Source organism: Mchenga conophoros, linkage group LG12 (genome assembly GCF_057382185.1).
Source record: "Mchenga conophoros isolate Kocher_MC1m ecotype Shallow Benthic linkage group LG12, M_conophoros_male_GT1.1, whole genome shotgun sequence".
Lineage (NCBI taxonomy): Eukaryota > Metazoa > Chordata > Actinopteri > Cichliformes > Cichlidae > Mchenga > Mchenga conophoros.
Genome location: NC_140537.1, coordinates 22900796 through 22921560, shown reverse-complemented (window position 1 = coordinate 22921560; position 20765 = coordinate 22900796). Strand labels below are relative to the sequence as shown.

The 20765-nt window shown below is 38.4% G+C and overlaps 3 protein-coding genes across 6 annotated transcripts in view; 1 reads left to right on the top strand and 2 right to left on the bottom strand.

The window, feature by feature from the left end:
• agtpbp1 (ATP/GTP binding carboxypeptidase 1) overlaps positions 1 to 2878 on the bottom strand; it is a 28867-nt gene extending 25989 nt beyond the window's left edge. For all 4 annotated transcript variants that reach the window (XM_085294595.1, XM_085294596.1, XM_085294599.1 and 1 more), the window contains exons 1-2: positions 2553 to 2878; positions 1162 to 1220 (exon numbers count right to left, since the gene is read on the bottom strand). In XM_085294595.1, coding sequence (XP_085150721.1) covers positions 1162 to 1193 — 32 coding nt within the window. In that variant the 5' untranslated portion in view covers positions 1194 to 1220; positions 2553 to 2878. The remainder of the gene's footprint in view (positions 1 to 1161; positions 1221 to 2552) is intronic.
• On the top strand, positions 2680 to 15543 carry naa35 (N-alpha-acetyltransferase 35, NatC auxiliary subunit). The gene is made up of 23 exons (XM_085294602.1): positions 2680 to 2967; positions 5299 to 5427; positions 5545 to 5578; positions 5885 to 5999; positions 6146 to 6220; positions 6544 to 6711; positions 7051 to 7117; positions 7538 to 7581; positions 7693 to 7743; positions 8101 to 8184; positions 8557 to 8671; positions 9058 to 9236; positions 11473 to 11532; positions 11720 to 11826; positions 12385 to 12451; positions 12892 to 12990; positions 13100 to 13278; positions 13386 to 13522; positions 13676 to 13743; positions 13827 to 13967; positions 14062 to 14184; positions 14829 to 14909; positions 15127 to 15543. The coding sequence occupies exons 2-23, from the start codon at positions 5307 to 5309 to the stop codon at positions 15184 to 15186; spliced, it is 2175 nt and encodes a 724-aa protein (XP_085150728.1). The 5' UTR covers positions 2680 to 2967; positions 5299 to 5306; the 3' UTR covers positions 15187 to 15543.
• Positions 15544 to 18680: 3137 nt separating this feature from the next.
• On the bottom strand, positions 18681 to 20195 carry LOC146562649 (kallikrein-2-like). Its single transcript, XM_085293144.1, has 5 exons — positions 20067 to 20195; positions 19800 to 19962; positions 19295 to 19596; positions 19077 to 19216; positions 18681 to 18968 (listed from the first exon to the last, which is right to left on the bottom strand). Exons 1-5 carry the CDS (start codon positions 20101 to 20103, stop codon positions 18819 to 18821), a joined length of 792 nt encoding a protein of 263 aa, XP_085149270.1. The 5' UTR covers positions 20104 to 20195; the 3' UTR covers positions 18681 to 18818.
• Positions 20196 to 20765: the final 570 nt, after the last annotated feature.

Sequence of the window (20765 nt, the reverse complement as noted above, 5' to 3'; positions counted from 1 at the left end):
TAAAATCTGTTTTTACTTTTAGAACAATGCATCCAACAGGATAATTCAGTCGTATGTTTAAAAAAAAAAAATCAACAAACAACAACAACAACAAAACAACAAAAAACACACACACAGGATGATCAACTCAATTATGGGAAAAGGCTAATGTTATTAATCACAATGTGCAGTTGGCACCGGAAAACAAATGTAAAGCATGATCTAATATGTGCAGTGACCTCATATACTCACACTGAGTCAAGTGTGTCTTTGCCCACTTTTAGAAAGCATCCAATAAAAACAGCCTTTTCCATGTTACTTTTAGCAGTGCCGGTGATTACAAACTGGCAGTCTATGACTATATGACTCTAAAATTCATTTATTAAAGCTTTTCAACAAAGCTGTCTCTTTGTGTTTCACTTCATTTCTGGAGCACTGATCCGTCCTCCTCTTATAATCTTAGCGCAGTAGCACTCAGCTGGAAACTCGAGGTTAGAGGTCCGTTGTTGGTACAGCAACGGCAAATACTGGACAGAGAATCAAGACCCTGATTCTACCCAGGGGAGCAAAAATGTCTTATATGTCCTTATAAAGACAGAGAGACAAGAAAGGAGAGAGACAGAGAAAGTGTATGCTAAATACAGAATAGCAAAAAATGTCAGGAGTGAGAGAAGAATAGAGTATAAACAGAAAAAGGAAAACACAGAACAAAAAATAGAAAGCCTAAATTAACATACTACATTAATCACTATAACGAACACAGACACACACACACAAAAAGACTTTGGAAAGCCAAAATACACCGAAGGTTTTTCAAAGTATATTGCCTCAGCATTAAGGACAGCTGTTATTTTCAGTCTTGACATATCAAATGGCTGTTTCAAGCAAGGTCCGCTAATTATCTACCAGTCTCGGCTCTGTTGCACAAGAAGAAAAGCAGGGTCAAACCCTTCTGCGAACAGTCTTAACAAGGTAAAACAGAACAAAAGTGGAAGTGCATCATAACACTAAAGGCTCACTGAGACAGAGAGAGAGGGCACGAGAGTGTGAGTGTGAACAGATGGCAGTGACAGAGCAGCTTTCAATCAGAAACACATGCACAAACATCACAAACCCCATGCCTGTTTTTGTTCACATCTGTAATGACATTTTTATTTGCTTTCTGAATGCAAATCAACTCACCCCTTCTCTGTGGCCATTTTGGGCTTGTTCATTTTTACTACATCAACATTTCAAGTCATCTGCAAGTGAAAGAACATGTAGATTAGATATGAAGAGGAAGAGGTTTTCAACACCATTTTAGAAACAAGCATGTCAACCTTTACCCCACTGGACTCCCTCTGTTGCAGCCAGGCTTGCTACTATGCCAAACCATTTCACAGAAAAGTTAAGTGTCCCTGGCTACAGTGTACGCATGCCTCGTGAAGTCACCCCACAGACAAGAAGCTGTCAACTTAGGGGACACACTGAGCAGAGAAGCCATTAGTCTGCAAATATGTAGCTGCTCCGCAGCAGACTAAAAACCTGTCCTCTGTGTATCTGCCCCGCAGTGCATGCTGGGACCACCTGGGGGACACATTACCTCTCAACTGATTTCACACAAAACAAAAGGAGCTGTTCAACTCATCTCAGATATCCACACAAAACAGTCGCAGTCAAGGTAATGTGAGCACAAGGTTTGAAAGCACGTTAAACAAGTCAACTTCGTGCGGTATCATTAACCGAAACGGATGAGCAGGTGAATCCAAGAAGACTGGACGAGTTAGTGTGCTGCACTTTCAAAACAGAAGCATTTATGGGCTGAGATAAGATGGGTCACAAACATGTGTTAGAGCGTGGTCATCACTGGTGCCTAATGCCATTTACTCCATTGTTTTTAAACACAAGGGAGTTTTGTAATAACGTTATAATGTGCTAGAAATGTCCACACTAAAACACTTCATTACTTTAGAATTGAAGGTAAATAAGTAAAAAACACCTTTACTCCTTAATGAGACTTTTGCAAAGCTTACATGCCCATCACCCGTTTTACCAAAAGGATAGAGCCTTATCTAAGAGTGACAGCACAATCTATGGTCACGCCTTTGTTACAAACGGGCTAAAGAAGAGCAAAGATGAAACTGGAGGTCAGACCATGTACACGTTTAAAATTTGCTCAAGCAGTTATGAAACCTGACATGTTATAGAGGTCAGTTTACACAAGACTGCTGTAAACAAGTCGAAATAACCCTATAGAGCTACTTCACAATCCCCGATCCAAAATCCTTTAAGAAACCAGGGTCATTGCTCTCATTGCACCAGCTCATGGGGGTTGTCATGTTAGCGGGTTATTGGTGAAAAGGCAAACAGCTAGGCAAGCCTCTGTACGGTACATGTTTACAAGATGCTAAGTCAGACAACCTAGCTGAAGCTGGTGGCAGCTGCACCTGCTGGGCTAGTCACTCATTAAGACTGGCTGTCTGCGCCAGCAGGCTAGCTAACTGAAGAATATGCTAACAAAAACAGCACACAGTAGATGTTAGCTGAAGCAGTGGTTCTTTAGAATAGCAACACAAAAGAGAAGCTGTACAAACCTGTATGAAAAAGGAGCTGTCCCGTTTAGGGTGGAGGAGTAGTTGCGAGATAAGAGGCGACAGCTACTGTGCTCCTGAGCGTTGAAACGCCCTGATGATGATGAGATGAGAACAGACACAACTAGAGGGGGCAGTTAGTGAGCACCGCGAGAGTGGTTACGTCTTTGCGCGTGGTGTAAGCGGCATTTAATGCTACGATATGAACATCGTAAATTAGCTCACTGAATCCTTAAAACTCAAAAATCGTTTTATATCATCACTGGTCTGGTTTTAAGCCATAAGCGTTCCGTTAGGCTTGGCGTTCACAGGACTACATTTCCAATCGCTGCTGCTGATGACGTCATTCATGTGCGCCAATTTTTACAGTCTTCGGAGGGATCTTTGATTAGCTACATGGTTAATACAATATAGTAAGGTACGTGCTGATTTACAGCGAAAGTATAATTTCTAAGTAACAGTCTTCGTGTTTTATATGCCTGAGTGGAATGGATTAACCTGTTAAAACATCCATAAGCAGCTTTTGTTCACAGAGAACACCCAGTGTCGGCAACATTAGCTTGTTTGCACACGGTAAAGCTAGCTAATGTGACGATTGGTGATAGCTACCTCACACCATCTCGTGTCTTTTAAAATTATGTATCTTGCCTAAGAGTTTTAGTACGCTTTTGAGGACTGTGTAAACTTAGGTGACCTTTTGACATCCATGTTATTAGTTTCAAAAAGGTATATGTTAGGAGACAAACAGTTACTACTACTTATCTCATTGATCATTTAATCGGGTAATATCGATATCTGATAGGCTTTTTATTCAGGCATCTATACAAGTGATTACCAGTGTTGCCTCTTATATGTCCTCTAAACGTTATATATGTTACAGGTGAATGAACCAATCATTTAAAAATGGTTTCAACTCTCCCTGACCCACATCAGTTCATTAGTGTTGACGGCTGAAACTTTCCAGGGCACTCTGGAGTGCAGTTTACACCATTTTAGGCCATAACAAGCTTCTCAAGTCAGCTCACATGTTAATCTTCTGTTGTTAGCTTAGATCAGCCTCGTCAAACTTCAGTGAGTCAAGATCTAATGTAAACAAAAATGCGTGAAAGCTTTTAAGAACATACATAAATTGACACATTTCCAGTTGAAAAATAATAATGCATTGCGGTTTTAATGCTGAGAAGCAAAAAACAAGCTTTATGACTGATCAATGAATTATATTATTACGTTGGATCACATTCACTTTCTTACTGTACGTTAACTTTGAGCTGTGTTACAACTGTTACACTGCATGATGACGTTTTAAATGTTTATGTTTTTTATTATTAGGCCAAGGTACTTTACTCATACTAACCTTTCATAGCTCAGTAATAAAATTATATTTAATATACAGTATAATATACACTATCTTCAGAAGTCTTTTGAAACTGTAGATTATTCTACTCTACAAGCAATATAGAGCCAATATAGTTTTGGTCAGAAGTTTACATACATTCGTTATGGGCATGAATGTCATGGTAATTTTGGGCTTTTGATGACTTCTTTGAACTCTTCTTTTTCCACTGTGGAATGATTGTACAGTGTACATATTTAATGACTTTAAAACAATTTTTAATTTACTTCGGATTTTCTCTAATCCACACAGGAAATCTATGTAAATATCTGAGGTGGTTCAAGACTTTTATTGGAAAGAAAATATTATGTAGAATTAAATAATGATTCTTAAAGGTCACCCCTTGGAAATGTTATTTATGGTATAACACGATCTATTTTAGGTTCATTACTTTTTTCCATCTATATTAATGACATGCCCTAGGCTGTGTCTCATGAACCTGAATCCTTTACGTGGATAATTTTGCTCATGTAGCTAGTGGAAATACGTCCTGACGATCCATCCATCCGTTTGCTTCCCCTCCTTATCATGGTTGTGGGGGGCTGGAACCCATCCCAGCTACCATAGGGTAAGAGGCAGAGTACACCCTGGACAGCTCACCAGTCTGTTGCAGGGTTATCACAGAGAGATGGACAGCCATTCACACTCACAATCACACTAAACACCAAACACCAGCTAACCTAACCCCACTAATCCTAGGGATATTGAAGTTACATTGTCTCAAGAATTAGAATTTTGTTAGCCTATGACCTGAGGAAAATATGATTTCACTTCAGCAAGGAAAACCTAATAAGATAAGAAACCTCTTAATCAAGTGTAACTCTTATGCCATTAGCTGAGCTAATTATAACAAGGACCTAGTACTAACTTTGAGCTAGAATTCATCAGGTACAAGCATGGCTATATCTCTTATTAAAATAATAAATAAATACAAAAATGAGAAAAAATGTTTTTATATAGGAAAATAAATCTTTCTTTTCAGTAAAGGAAAGTGTGGAGACATTGCAGATTTGGAGCTTTATGTGTGTGTGTTTGTTTGTTTGTTTTTTCATATCCTCCATGTGTCTTTGTGGGGTTCCTGTGGGTGCTCTGGTGTCCTCCCACAAACCGTATGTTAATTGCTGATTCTAAATTGGCATTAAGTGTAGTTGTGCAAGTAGAGTTCATGGTTGTTTGCATCTCTGTGTTAGCGCTGTGATGCCAACACAGAGACACAGAAACACAGAGGCTGCTGGCCCCCTCACTGCCTCCCTGAACTTTTAAGTTGGCTAGGCAGTTGGATGGATGACTTAGCAAAATGCTTTACATTGGCATGTAATGGTTAATTTAATGTAATGTTTATCTATGTGCCTTAAGCTGTCACCATGGTGATGAAATCAGCAGTTGATGATGATGACACTGGCTGGGGGCTGGGTATCCCAGAAAAGATGAAGAACAACGCCAACTGGGTTGATATTACACATGAATTCAAAAGCGCCTGCAAAGGTAAGGAGTGTGTGTGTGTGTGTGTGTGTGTGTGTGTGTGTGTGTGTGTGTGTGTGCAGTTAAAAAAAAGGGACTGACGTGTTCCTCCTTCCTTGTTGTCATCCTTTATTCATGCAGATTTGAACCTTGGAGAGTTGCTTCATGACAAGCTGTGAGTACACCAAAGTGCTTTTTTGAGTCCCTCAAATTAGAAACGACCTTTTCATCTTACTGCTGCACAGATCCTCAATTAAAATAGTTTTCATGTCCCAAAGTCATAGTTCAAAACATTGACTGTGCGGAGTAATTATAATGAAAGCTTCTAATGTTTTTGCCACAAGTGACTTTGAATTTAATTGGGTTGATATTTGCATTCATTTTTGGATCGGTCCATAAATATTGTCAGTGCTTTTATGTTTTTATGTAGTGAACACAGAAAAATGTTACAGAGGTCAAAAATGTTTTACTTCTGCTGCAGGTTTGGCTTGTTTGAAGCCATGTCAGCTATAGAGATGATGGATCCTAAGATGGATGCGGGAATGATCGGAAACCAGGTCAACAGGAAAGTGCTCAACTTTGAGCAAGCTATTAAGGTACTGATCTCTTTTTCATGGAATGAAAACAGTATACAGACAGAGATGTAATGTAATCCTAGATGTAATTTTTCAGAGCTTAGTTTCATTTGTTTGTGTATATAAAACACATTTAACCACCTTATTTTGCTCTTTCTTTGTTCCAGGAGGGTGCCATCAAGGTCAAAGACCTCAGTCTTCCTGAACTCATCGGGATCATCGACACCTGTTTCTGCTGTTTGGTGAATTAGCTTTTGCTTATTATAAGGCAAAATTTTGAAAGTTATGTTCAAGTAATGTGCTGCTCCCTGTAATTCCTTTGTACTGCAAATTTTCTGAAATGTGACTGGATTGGAAAAGCTTAATCTATATTCTGTATTTGTAGCTGTTTTAATGTTTTTATGCCATTTTTGTCTTTAGTAGATTGTAAAATTTGAGAAACACAATAAGCTTTGGCGAGATTACTGATACAGGTCGAGCCAGCGATGACTCAAACTGCGGACTCACTGATCAAGACATATTTATGTATGCATGTTTGTGTTTTCTAATATGTGTGTATATATAGATAACATGGTTGGAGGGCCACTCACTGGCTCAGACTGTGTTTACCTGCCTCTATGTTCACAACCCTGACCTGATTGAGGAGCCAGCCCTCAAAGCTTTTGCCCTGGGCTTGCTGAAGGTGTGTGACATTTCCCGGGAAAAGGTCAACAAGGCTGCTGTGTTTGAAGAGGTGAGCAGTTTTCTGCTGTCAGTCAGTAAATGTTTGGTTACTGTGGTACTGCACGTTTCAATGTGGACATAAAGTCAGAACAGATAGCAGGTTAAAATCATGGACCAACACAAAAAAACCCAGGTGGGAAAGAAAAAGCTGTGAGTAAGTTGTGTGTAAAAATTGAGATATCTGAAAGATGGAGCTCAGTGTAGCATTTCAGGACCCAAAGAGCTTTAGTTTGATTGCAAATGTGTGTTGTTTAAATCTATTTGTTTGAAAAGTTGTTCTCGTAGTAGCCCATTTATAAAACTGTCATATGTCTGAATGGTGATTTTTATCTTATATTTCTTTATGCAGGAGGATTTCCAGGCCATGACCTATGGCTTTAAGATGGCTAATAATGTCACAGATCTGCGGGTGACAGGTATGAAGACTTCCAGTCATAACTGAGTAAGGCTCAATATCAAACTCCAACCTAAAGCATAAAAATGAAACTCTTAACAACCTAAATGATACCATTCGAGTGCACAGGATCACACGTTGAGTAAGTCAGTTTGAGGCCTAGGATTGTGTGTTTGGGACTTTTTGTGGGTAATGCCCTCAGGCAGCATCTGCAGAAATGTAGACGTGCAACAAGGTTTAAAAATCTCTGCCAAAGAACACTTGATACTTTGACAGTAGGCCCTCGTGGTTTTAGCATAAACACACATCCAAGTTTATGAAGCAGTGTGTACACATTGGGTTTGGGCTTTAGTCTGCAGCACCAACTACAGTGTAGACAGCTAAAGCAATTACAGGCAGACACTGTAATCATTCATCTCTCATGACGTATTAATCCCTTCAGGTATGCTGAAAGATGTAGAAGATGAATTACAGAGGAAAGTTAAGGTAATTATTCTTGTTGCTTTAAGTAAAGGCCATTGCCATTTCAATGAAGCACTGATAATGCAAAAGCTTTTCTGACATGCGATGTTTCTGGGTTATTTTGTGCTCCGTCAGAGTACGCGCAGTCGACAAGGTGAGCAGCGAAACCCGGAGGTTGAGCGGGAGGTAAGTGAAATCATTCACGCATTTTTGTTGAGTTTTTGCAACAGTTTTTTTTCTAGAGGCATTTTCTTTAACTCCAGGAACAAATTATCTCTGTTTAGCTGTTTCTTTGTAATTTATACCTTTTGAGTCATATCTCACTACCGGCTATATCTCTCTGTCAATAAAGAGTGTGGGACTCACATGACCTTTTAAAGACTCAGCTCTGGAATTTCCAGCTCTTTCAGTTATATAGTTATATAAAGAAAGGAAGGGAAAAAACAAGGAGACCCAAAAATGGACTTTTCTGAGCAGTCTTTAAAAAAAAAAACAGGTGTATTAATAGCTCTGCAATGTTCTCCCATGCTTTGTTTTTTTCAGCATCAACAGTGTCTGGCACTATTCAATAGAATAAAGTTCACACGCCTTCTACTGACTGCACTGATCGCCTTTACCAAGAAAGAGGTAATGCACATATCGACAAAAGCCCAGCAGCAGATAGAGACTGATTCTGTTTACTGTATGCATTACATATAAACAGAGTTTTTCTTGTGACTACACATGTAGCTGAGGTAATGAGTTACCTTATCTAACATTTTTCCTTTATTTCTGAACAAAAATATGAGTAGATGAAGCAAAATATCTTAAAAACAAAACAAAGACTAATGGAGGAAGTTTGTTTTTTAACAATCCTGATGATTTTCTTCTGAGGATGAAATTTTGATGTGTTAGAAAAACCCTGATGTTTAGATATATAACTGTGATATTTACAAACTATATATACTTTTGTTGGTAAGGGGGCTTGTTAGTAAGTGTTTTGTTTTGTGTCTTTATCAGACCAGCTCAGTGAGCGAGGCCCAGAAGCTCGTGGCACAGGCAGCTGACCTGTTATCCCCCATTCATTCCAGCATTCAGCATGGCATCCAGTCACAAAATGACACCACTAAAGGAGGTAGCACGCACATTCACGTTTAATCTGTTAAGTGGAGGAGTACAAGTTAAGCCTTTTTTTGCAATTTGCAAGCCAACAGCTCAGCTACAGCTGCAAAAGATATGTTCAAAAATGGGTAATTAAAGAATTTGAGCATAAAATAATCATTCTGAGGCTCCAGTTGTCCAGTTAAGTCATCGTAATGGCAACCTAAAGTCCACACTGGATGTAACTTGTCTACACTAACAGTTTTCCTCACACAGAACTGAAAAAATCAACTTCTTTTCATTTACTTTGGTTTGGCAAGTCCTTAAAGATGATTCAGTTACATTTTTTTTTCATATGTGACCTGTGTTCATGTCTCTAATTTATGTTGTGATTAGTTTTGTTCCCTGTGATTGCTGCAGACCACCCCATCATGATGGGATTTGAGCCTTTAGTCAACCAGAGATTGCTGCCACCCACCTTTCCTCGCTACGCCAAAATCATTAAGAGGGAGGACATGGTGGCGTATTTCAGCAAGCTTATAGAGCGCATTAAGACTGTTTGTGACGTGATCAACACTACCAACCTACATGGCATACTGGTAAATACATTTCCTGAGGTTTGTCTTGATGCATTCGTTTTTTATTAAGTTTTATTATAAACAAGCTTTTCAGGACATTAGAAAGTTTCTTCTAAAAAACTAGGCTGTTTCAGTTATGCACCAGATGCCCTCCCTGAGACAACCCCAAAGGGGATTTGTGTGTCCAGTTGGAAATATGAATTGAAATTAAAGCTGCAAGCAGCACTGAGAGAGCCCGCGCACTCTGGCACCATCGAGCCATGCCCAACACCTCCTGTGCCCACTAGGTGGCGACGAAGTATCCTAGTTAACATTATAGATCATGATATATTAATAAGAAAACTGGAAGGTTATGGTGTCAGAGGGGTAGTTTTAGATTGGGTCCGGAGTTATTTAAGTGACAGAAAGCAGTTTGTGAAAATAAATGGTGGTTGCTCCTTATGTATGGACATTGCTTGTGGTGTACCCCAAGGGTCAGTTTTGGGTCCAAAATTCTTCAACTTGTACATTAACGACATCTGTAAAGTGTCCAAAGTATTAAAAATGGTTCTCTTTGCTGACGATACAAACATTTTTTGCTCTGGTGATGATCTGCAGAATTTATTGGAGGATATGACTAATGAAATAAGTAAAGTGAAGTTCTGGCTTGATAAAAACAAATTATCATTAAATTTGAATAAATCTAAACTTATGTTATTTGGAAATAGTAGTTTAAATACAAATGCAAAGATTCAAATAAATGGTGTTGATATTGAAAGAGTCAGTGAAAATAAATTTCTGGGGGTAATAATAGATGAAAAACTTAACTGGAGAGCTCACGTAAGATATATTCATTCCAAAGTATCACGAAGCATTGCAGTACTAAACAAGGCAAAACAGGTATTCGACAGAACATCACTTCATATTCTCTACTGTTCACTGGTTTCACCATACTTAAGCTATTGTGCAGAGGTCTGGGGCAATAACTATAAAACCACATTACATTCACTTTTTACTCTTCAAAAGAAAGCAATTCGAATCATCCACAATGCAGGTTATAGGGAACATACAAACTCACTATTTTTGCAGTCTGAAATATTGAAAATTGACGATATAGTGAAATTCCAAACAGCACAAATTCTATTCAAAGCAAAAAATAAAGAACTGCCAGGTAATATTCAGAGTATGTTTTTTTTGAAAGAAGGAAGTTATAATTTAAGGGGTTTTTGTAACTTCAAAACAATGAAGGTACGTACTACAAGAAAAGGCTTTTGTGTTTCTGTTCATGGAGTGAAACTATGGAACAGTCTGAATATGGAATTAAAGCAATGTCCAAACATAAAACTGTTCAAAAAGAGTTATAAAAATATGATCTTCTCGATCTATAAAGAAAAGGAAAATATTTAAATTAAGTGAATGTCTCTATTTAAAAACAAACAAACAAAAAATTCATGATGTGATATTATAGTATATAGTATATCAGAAATCTGTTCACTATTTTTATTACAAATTATATCAGTAAGGAAGCTGACTAAATATTCACTGATAATTTATGGGACAGGGGTGGGATTAAATAAGTGTATACTTCTTCCCACTCCCTTTCAACATGTAAATTAATCAGAATGTTTTTTTGTATGTAATTTGTATAGTATATTTTTTTTTCTCTCATTTCTTTTCTAAATGTACTTGTATATTGTTCACATGTTGAAATAAATTACCAATCAATCAATCAATCAATATGTCACACTGGAACCACCTATTAAAATTTAATCTAGATTTGATAATGATTATAAGCTACTGCGCATTTCCTGTTCCAACTAGGCAGCGCTCAAACTATCGCTGACAAATGGTATATCAATCTGTTCAGAGCCAAACTATCATCATGCCTGTCAAGTCTGGTAGAGTTTGTTCAATCCGTTTTTGAGTTACAGCAGTTTCGTGGCGAATGATCAAAATGTGGCATGTCGCCACGACATCACCCCTTCCTGTTGGGTTTGGGGTGATGGGCCCCTGGACATTTTTGTCCGTCTTTGTATGTTACACGTGTGTACCAAGTTTCATGTCTACAGCTGTTCCAAACCAATAAAATATCTTATTTTTCACCGTTTGCCAAATTTCATGAATTTATGACTATGTTAAGACTTTCAAAAAGGCAATTCATTGGACAAAATAATAATAACAAACAGCCTTCGCACGTTTCGTGCTCGGGCTCTAATTATAAAGTTTCTCCTATGATAACTTAAGGATTGTGTTTTGTTGTTGCTGATGTTTTTACCAGGACTTCTTCTGTGAATTCAGTGAGCAGTCTCCCTGTGTGCTCTCCAGATCTCTTCTTCAGGTAGATGAGTACTTGCTTTCCTAAATCTTTCAAATGTACCTGTGGTTTTATTTTGGTGATCCGTGTAGATACGACCTATGCAAATATGAAAAATACTTGGATAGATATAAATACTCCATAGATACTATGGAGTATTTAATAAAAAAGTAAAATGAAACTACATTTCATTTTTTTCCCATCAATCCAGACTACATTCCTGATAGATAATAAAAAAGTGTTTGGCACCCACCTGATGCAAGACATGATTAAAGATGCTCTGAGGTACTTTGTCAGCCCACCAGTCCTCTCATACAAGTAAGTTGTGTTTATTTTAAATACTAAATGAGATTAGTCGGTCTGTTGTTTTGTCACTAGCTTAGCTGTGATTTGAGGTTTACAATATGCTTTTACCTGTATTGATTACTTTAACCTTTCTACTGTCAGAGGATAGTTGGTGCAACAGAAAAATATCAGGATATATATGACACAATAATGATATTACTGTAGGCTGAAATGAAACACAGTGAGAAATGAGATATGATCGGATTTAAAACACTTAATAACAATATCCTTTATAAACTAGTCAAATATCGTAACCACGTATTTAACATCTGATCATCAGTGGAAACATTGAACACACTGATATTGTATAATAAATGATAACAAGTGATTAGATATCAACAGTGATCATTTTAAAACCCCTTGGCCTGCAGTTAAGCTACTGGATACACTTACTCTGAACGCACTGCAGTGTGTGAGTTCTGGTTGTAAACCTCAAATAGACAATTCAGAAGCTAAGCTACAGAACAAATGTCCCTTTGTTTGGCTCAGATTGACCTTGTCACATGTGTTGATGTGCCTCTGTCTGTCCAGGTGTTGTCTCTTCAACAATCACCAAGCGAAGGACTACATTGACTCTTTTGTTACACACTGCTCCAGGGTATGTTATTGCTGTGGCTCAAAGTCTCTATATCTAAGTCATCGTTTATTATATTTGACTCCCAGTAGCTGACTTAGAGGTAAATCGTATGAAAGTAGACATAGACTTATGTGTAATAAAATATAAACATCACAAACGTTCATCCCTATAATGGATTATGTTTATGACTGTTGCATGTATTCATTTTCTCTTGCCACTCACCCCCAACCTGCTGCAGGAGATAGCTGCCCTCTCCCTGAGCATGGTTCTGCTGGAGGTTTCTTCCTGTTAAAAGGGAGTTTTTCCTTCCCACTGTTGCCAAGTGGTTGCTCATAACGAGTCGTCTGATTGTTAGGGTTTCTTTCTAATATTATCGAGTCTTTACAATATGAAGGGCTTTGAGCTGACTGTTTTTGACTGAACTGGCGTAATATGAACTGAACTGAGTGTTTTCCCCATAGCCTTTCTGCAGCCTCATCCAGATCCACGGACACAACCGTGCTCGACAGAGAGACAAGCTGGGACACATTCTTGAAGAGTTTGCCACACTGCAAGATGAAGTGAGCTGCAGCTACGTTCATCCAAATTAGCTGTCTTTGCAGTTCGTGCTACAGGCAGTTTCTCTAAATTCATCAAGCAACCTCAGAACTCTTTCTTTGTGCTGTACAGGCTGAGAAGGTGGATGCAGCTCTGCATAGCTTACTGATGAAACTGGAGCCTCAACGACAGCATCTAGCCTGTCTTGGGACCTGGATCCTCTATCATAACCTGAGGATCATGATTCAGTACCTGCTGAGTGGCTTTGAGCTGGAGCTTTACAGCATGCATGAATACTATTACATTTACTGGTAAGATTGCATGCCTCTGTGAATTACTGGTAGAAGCTGAACTCTCTCTCCCACATAACCTGGGTGCAGGTTTGCTGTAAATGAGCATGTGTTTGTTTTGGTTGTAGGTACCTGTCAGAGTTCCTTTATGCATGGCTGATGTCCACTCTAAGCAGAGCTGACTCCTCTCAGATGGCAGAAGAGCGGATTCTAGAGGAGCAGCTGAAAGGGCGCAGCAGCAAAAAGACCAAGAAGAAGAAGAAAGGTACATTTTGTTGTGTTGCTTTTATGTGAAGCGGATAACCACAACATACAAACTGAAGTCTGATCAGAAATGACCACTTCATTGTAGAAGTGGCATCATCCTGTCGATATTTCTTCAAAGAGCACTGAAGTTATTGTTTCTGATTTTCTTCAGTTCGCCCTCTCAGCAAGGAGATTACCATGAGTCAAGCATACCAGAACATGTGTGCTGGCATGTACAAGGTAGGCATAAAAATAATGGCCTTTATTAGGCCACTTTTGGCACAACAAAGTGTAACATGCCCCTTCCCGGCCTTTCTCTTCAGACGATGGTAGCTCTGGATATGGATGGGAAGGTGCGTAAGCCTCAGTTTGAACTGGACAGCGAGCAGGTTCGCTATGAGCATCGCTTCGCCCCCTTCAACAGTGTGGTCACCCCTCCACCTGTGCACTACATCCAGTTCAAGGTACTGTGTCTTTTTATGGGCCTAATTCATCTTTTCTTTTTTAAAATATTCCACTTTCTTTTTAAAATGTTTCTCCTCTTCTTGCCTATTTCAGGAGATGTCTGATCTGAAGAAATACAATCCTCCACCAGGCTCTGCAGACCTCTATCTGGCAGCTAGCAAACACTTTCAGCAGGCGAAGCTCATCCTTGAAAATGTGCCCAGTCCCGATCCGGAGGTCAGAAAGTCAAAATACTGTGAAATAAATACAGCGGTTTATGTTCATTAGCATTTGTTTAGTTAGGAAGTAAAACTCTTAAGATTAAGACTCTCTTTTACAAGAGAGTGCTGAGCCCAGATGTGTAGCACTAATCTTGCATTCGAGCCAAACCTTATTTGGATGCATGCATGAAGCCCTACGTTTAGCTATTACTAGCTAGATAGATGCCCATATGAACAAATGAGTAAATTGATAAAATACTGCTCTGTCAATCAACAAAACTGAAACACAAGCTTCCTAGATGGATTTTATCACCCAGTAAGCCATAATTTTAGTCACATAATTCATCACAGATGCTCCAAAAGGCACCAGCAGCACACACACAGTGCAGAAGGCCAGTTTATAGATTCAAAGTAGTGACGGTGAGGCCTTAAAGATACTGATCTGCTCCAGCTGCCTGTGTCCGAACATCGACACGTTAGCATCATTAGCTCCAGTGACTGTCCCTTGGATTGAACACACTGCTCTATAATGTGGCTGCGATGCATAAAAGCAATGGTGTATGTAATTATCTTGGGGTGGTTTTCAATTTTATACAATGATATCTTATCTGCACTTTTTCTTGTCTTGTTCTATAACCACTCATTACTCTTTGATAACAGGTGAACCGTATACTGAAGGTGGCCAAACCTAATATTGTAGTTATGAAACTACTGGCTGGAGGTCATAAGAAGGAAACCAAGGTAACACATTACTCACATTACTTGTATTATTGTTTGTGTTTGTGTCTGCATTTACAGTTAATACAACGTAGATCTTTTAAGCTACAAACCAAAAGAATCAAACAAATGCATTTGATAATTTAAATAGGAGTAGTTGATTTTTTAAAAAGTACTAACTGTGTACATATTGGTTGCATTGTGCTTCTCTTAATGCAGCTATACATTTCTTTATCCTCAGGTGCTCCCAGAGTTTGACTTCTCAGCTCATAAGTACTTCCCCATAGTGAAGATTATTTGATCCCGCCCCGAGCCACAGGGTGACAGCGTTCCTCACCTGAACGGGTGTGCAGCGGCCCTGACCCAGACCTCGTCCAACAGTTTGTGTGACACATTTAACTGTAACGCCATGCACAGGAGTGTCTGCACTTGACTCTTTTCTCACCTTTCTGAGAGATGAAACCAGAGAACTCACCACTGGACCTCAATGAGTGACAGTATGCACATTTGTATTTCTGTGTGTGTGTTACAGAAGAGCCGATGTGCTTTTGTGCAAAGACCTGGCAGATGGATGCTGCCTGAAGAACAAGTCTTGCAAATGCTTATAAAGAGTGCTGTAATGATAATAGGTTCATATCATTAAATAATATGAAACTTTTTTGTATGTGTCTGCATGTTTATCTGAGGAACAGCGTTGAATCTATAAATGATGTCTTGTTAGAGCTTATTGTCCCTGACTTTATGTGATTACTGGACTAAGTCAGATCGAAAACTTGACAATACAATGTGCAGTCTCTGTAAAACAGGTGTGAAGCATAAGGCCCAAGATCTGACAATCTGGAAGAAAAAAATAATTGGGGTGTTTTAGCTGTATTTTCATAGGTTTTGCAGTTTTGGGAAGGATCCTCCCCACAGCCATGCATACTGCACCAACGTAAATAACAATTTAATAAACAATTTAATGACAGAAAGTTGCTGGGTTTTTTACTCTCTACTATTTAATTTATGTTTTGGGTTTTTTTTTCGAATAGAATAGTTTTATTTTGAGGATGTCAAGATAACTAAAATAAGAGAAAAAAGAACAGACAAAAGTATAGACATCAAGTTGTCACAGTATCTCTACACAATGTTTATGCTCGAAAAGGAGTAGGATGAAGTTTACACTGACTTGTTCCTACTCCCTTATTTCAGATTCCATAACTTGTAAATCAGTGTTCAGAGTTCAACATATAATCCCAAAATATGAATGTTTATCTATGAACATGTCTACACTCATACAATATACACACAAAACAACTGAAGCTCAATTCAGTTCAATTTTATTTATCCAGCGCCAAATCACAACAACAGTCGCCTCAAGGCGCTCTATATTGTAAGGTAGACCCTACAATAATATATACAGAGAAAAAACCCAACAATCATATGACTCCCTATGAGCAACCACTTTGGCAACAGTGGGAAGGAAAAACTCCCTTTTAACAGGAAGAAACCTCCAGCAGAACCAGGCTCAGGGAGAGGCGGGGCCATCTGCTGCAACCGGTTGGGGTGAGAGAAGGAAGACAGGATAGAAGACATGCTGTGGAAAAGACTCACAAACCAAGAGATCAAACTACATTTTTACATTGGCTAAACACCCTGCGATGAACATTCCACTAAATCTCCCCTTTAAATTTGCTTTACAGTGTTTTCACAGAAAACAAAAGACATTCTGTCAGTTAATTTTTTTTTTTCATTTTTCTATTTTCAGAACAATCTGGGCAATGAGATACCAGAGCTTTCCGTCATTTTAAACATATATTTCTTACAATTGAGAAAATTTAATTTTCTCAAGCTTAAATATTTTGAAGATCTATCCCTCTGTTTGAAAAGTAATGGTACTCCTATTTTACAGGCCAGGAACCATCAAGGCCTACCCCTTTTATTTAACACGAGAACACCACAGCCATCATCACACATCATCAGAAGACAAAAATATATTAATACAGTGCTGCAACAAAGTATTTACCTGCTTCACGATTGATTGATTTTTATTTTTATTTTTATTTTTTTGCACATTTGTCATACTCATATGTTTTAGATCATCAAAGAAATTTCAGGACAAGACAAAGATTGCCTGAGTAAAGCAATCAAGCATTTGGTTTAACTGACTATGAGTCTTTCTCGTCTCTGGGGGAGAGGGAGGAATTGTGGCCCGCTCTTCTTTGGAAAATTGCCTCAGCCACACTGGAGGGTTTTCAACCATGAGCGGCCCTTTTAAAATCATGCCAAAACATCTAAATCTGATTTAACTCCGGACTTTGATTAGGCCACTCTGAAACCTTCCTTTTATTTATTTTTTTAAGCCATTCAGAGGTGGACTTGCTGCGTAACCTAAGAGTGCTTGAGCTTCAAGTGACAAACTGATGGCCGGACATTCTCCTTCAGGATTTTCTAGTAGAGATCAACATTCATGGTGCCATCAATCACAGCAGGTCATCCTGAAGCAGCAAAGCAGACCCAGACTATCACACTACCACCACCGCGTTTGACTGTTAATATGATCTCAGTTTTATGCAGTGCCAGTTTTACACTAACTAACAGGGCTCAAACCTTCCAAAAAGTTCAGCTTTCTTCGTCAGTCCGCAGAATAGTTTCCCAAAAGTCTCAGGGATCATCGTGATGTTTTTTTAGCAGATGTGAGACGAACCTTTGTGGGGTTCACCTTGAACTGTAAATTTTTAAGCAGCATGGACTTTCAGTCTGTCTGTAATTTAATTATTTTTTGGAAAATAAATAAAAAATGATCATTGTACCGTCTCAGTAAATTAAGGAAGCTTGTTGACAGATGATTTCCTCTCAAGCTTTGTAATCAGTATCCAGGGTGAGCTGACTGCATATCCAGTCCTTGAAAAAATAAAACATGTCTCAAAGACAGATGGCCACTAAGTGGCACTGGCTTCCAGAACGTTGTAGAATTGATTTTAAGATGTTATTGCTTGTGTTTAAGTCTCTGAATGGATTAGCTCCGTCATACCTCTCTGACCTTTTAACTAAAAATACTCCAAATAAAACCCTCAGGTCAGCTGATGTTGCTTCTAGGCTAAAAAACAGAGGAGACCGGGCCTTTGTGATTGTTGGGCCAAACTTTGGAACAGTCTGCCCCTTCATATTAGGATCTCTCCGACACTCGACATTTTTAAAACACATCTGAAAACACATTTTTACTTTTTAGCTTTTAATTGCGACTGAGTTCGTGTTTTATTCTCTGTCTGTGTTTGTTCTACTTTTTACGTTTTTTACTGTGTACAGCACTTTGGTCAACCTGTGTTTTTAAATGTGCTTATAAATAAATTGATTGAATTTAAATTGATAAATCTTATTCAAACGGAGAATCAGGCTTTATTGTAATGTTCGGTTTTGTGCAGAAATATTTTTATTGTGTTACACTTCAGGTACTTTATATTCTAAAATGAGAAAGTGTATTTTTAATAGAAACTACAGTTAAACCCAAATTCTACAGCATAGTCTCAATCATCTTGTATGTTGGGGGTATTCTGGCACATACTATAATCTGGAGTTGTGCTCATTTAACATAAATGAAGGAGATGATTTATTCTGCCGGCACTCAATCAACCGTGGGTCAGCCTGACATTACAGAACGTCTCATATGAAGTAAAAGGGTGCATGAAATTTGAAAGTGATCACATTTTTATGGAAAACAAACATCTGATATTCAAATGCCTCAAACAGACATCAGATAAGACATGAACTTCAGGTAACCACATCATTTTTATTCATAGATGAAAACAGTGCCAAGCTGTTTATATTGCAACCATACTTGGCTTCAGCTTCTCAGGTCTCTGATCTTTTCCAGTTTATTTTAAACTCTCAGAATAAATTAGGAAAAATGAGAAATGACATTTTTAAGGGAAACGTATTTCCTCTGTGGTTTACTCATGGATTGTTCAGCATGGTGTCAGCAATCCACTGTCTGTAGCGACAAATATTCAGCATTACAATAGGATTTGCACACTTATCAACAGGGTTACTGACAATTATTCCATGTAAAATGCTGTTGTACTCCACAGCTGTACCAGCATCACCCTGGAAGACATTCAGACAGAGTTCAGAGGTTAGATCGTTTTAAATGTCAGTGTTTAAAGTTTAATATTAAAACCAACTCGGGGTTAATATATCAAACAGTTTGCTTACAAAACAGGACTCCACGCCAGGTTTATGAGCACACATGGTGGTAGACTCATCACTAAAGTATTTACTATCAGGTTTATCATTCTCTCCACACTGAACTATCTCAGTCATAGCGCACTTTAAATTCTTGGGGTTGCTGGTCTCTGAGGAAATAAGATAAAGCATTATTAAACTTATTTCTATTTCCAAAAACTGGATCTAGTGTCTGAGGGTTTCCTTACTTTTCACATCAGCTGTCTTGAAACCCCATCCTCCAATCTGAACAGGATCATTCATATTTGGTTTTTGACACCCTTCAGCAGGAGGAAGCCTGATAGTGGGAAGTTTAGGATTCACATCCTCATTCAGTTTTATCAGCATAATATCATGGGGTTGATCACCGTCTTTGAAGGTAAACTGTTGTTTAGGATCAATGTTCTGCTCAAGATTTTTGGGGGATCCTTTAAAAAGCTTCTTAAAAAAACCTGTCATTTTTTTCAATAATGGTACTTGGTTGTTTAAGCCAATCTTCACTTTGACCAACCTGCAAAAAAAAAGAAATTGCTTTGTTTATTTCAGTACATAATATAATAACAACAATATTACTGAACAGCTTAAAAATTTAGTCACTCTGTTTTATCTTTGATTTTCACTTCACCTTCACTTCGTGCTCCTGATGACACACTAGCTTTAAACACCATTCCCTCTCATTGGTGAAGTGACTCAACAAAAGCTGCAGTTTCTTACCGTTCGGCACAATGAGAAGCCGTGATGACCCAGCGGGTGTTAATCAGAGCGCCTCCGCAGGTCATGCCCCCCTGAACAGAGTCTATCTGGACATGATACTGCCTGTCCTCATTACAGGATACTCCCCCAACAATCCTCTTCTCAATGTCTCCTGATGCATAACCTGACACGAGGAGGGAGAGAAGGGTGAAAAGTGCACTCGTGCTAAATAATTTCTTCCTTTTAAAAACGTGAACGTAGACAAGAATATGAAGGAAAACAACTCACCAGCGAGCACAAAAACAAAGACAAAGGAAAGCATCATCCTGGTCCCTCTGGATGTGGATCACTTCAGGTGACCAAAAGTCTGATCCTGTGTCTTTTTTATAGCATGAACCAAGTGGTGTGAGATGCCTAATATGGCAGTCAAATGTACCGTTAGGGTGGGACATGCAGAGGATTGGAGAAATGGGAAGGAGTGTATTTAAAATACTGAACAGGTTTTTGCATACCAGCTGCACCTCTGACCTCCTGAACTAGAAGAACCAGTTTGGAGCCCCTTTTTACCTCAAACTAAACTTGTGGGATTCGTTTCATTTTTTAAAGAATTTTTCAAACTTTTAAGACAGGCCTTTTTAAATTTATATCACCTTAAACTCTGCACTTCAAAATAAAATAGTTTAGCAGCCTTGTGCTTTTTCCATGTAACTTAGAGTATATTTATTGCAATATATGATGAATGATGATTTGATTTGGGCTTAAATTAAAAGTTAGTTCTTTATATCACATTGGGTGGAGAAACTTAGTTTCCCACTGTCTCCCTGGAAAATCCTGCTAGAGATCTGGGTCAATTAAACACTATCCACTTATATAAAAATAAAACACTTAGAATTATGGTATATATGACAACATGCTACTGAAGTCATCCTCCAAATGTAATTATTTGTTAATTAATTTTTTAATGCTGTACTGTCTGGCAGCTTTTAC

Coding starts and splice junctions, on each gene's coding strand:
- naa35 (XM_085294602.1), top strand. CDS start 5,307: ATGGTGATGAAATCAGCAGTTGATGATGATGACACTGGCTGGGGGCTG. Junction 7,118..7,537: donor CACAGATCTGCGGGTGACAG/GTATGAAGACTT, acceptor TAATCCCTTCAG/GTATGCTGAAAGATGTAGAA. Junction 11,533..11,719: donor TCTCCAGATCTCTTCTTCAG/GTAGATGAGTAC, acceptor CCATCAATCCAG/ACTACATTCCTGATAGATAA.
- LOC146562649 (XM_085293144.1), bottom strand. CDS start 20,103: ATGATGCTTTCCTTTGTCTTTGTTTTTGTGCTCGCTG. Junction 19,217..19,294: donor CAAGACAGCTGATGTGAAAA/GTAAGGAAACCC, acceptor TTATTTCCTCAG/AGACCAGCAACCCCAAGAAT. Junction 18,969..19,076: donor CTGGCGTGGAGTCCTGTTTT/GTAAGCAAACTG, acceptor AATGTCTTCCAG/GGTGATGCTGGTACAGCTGT.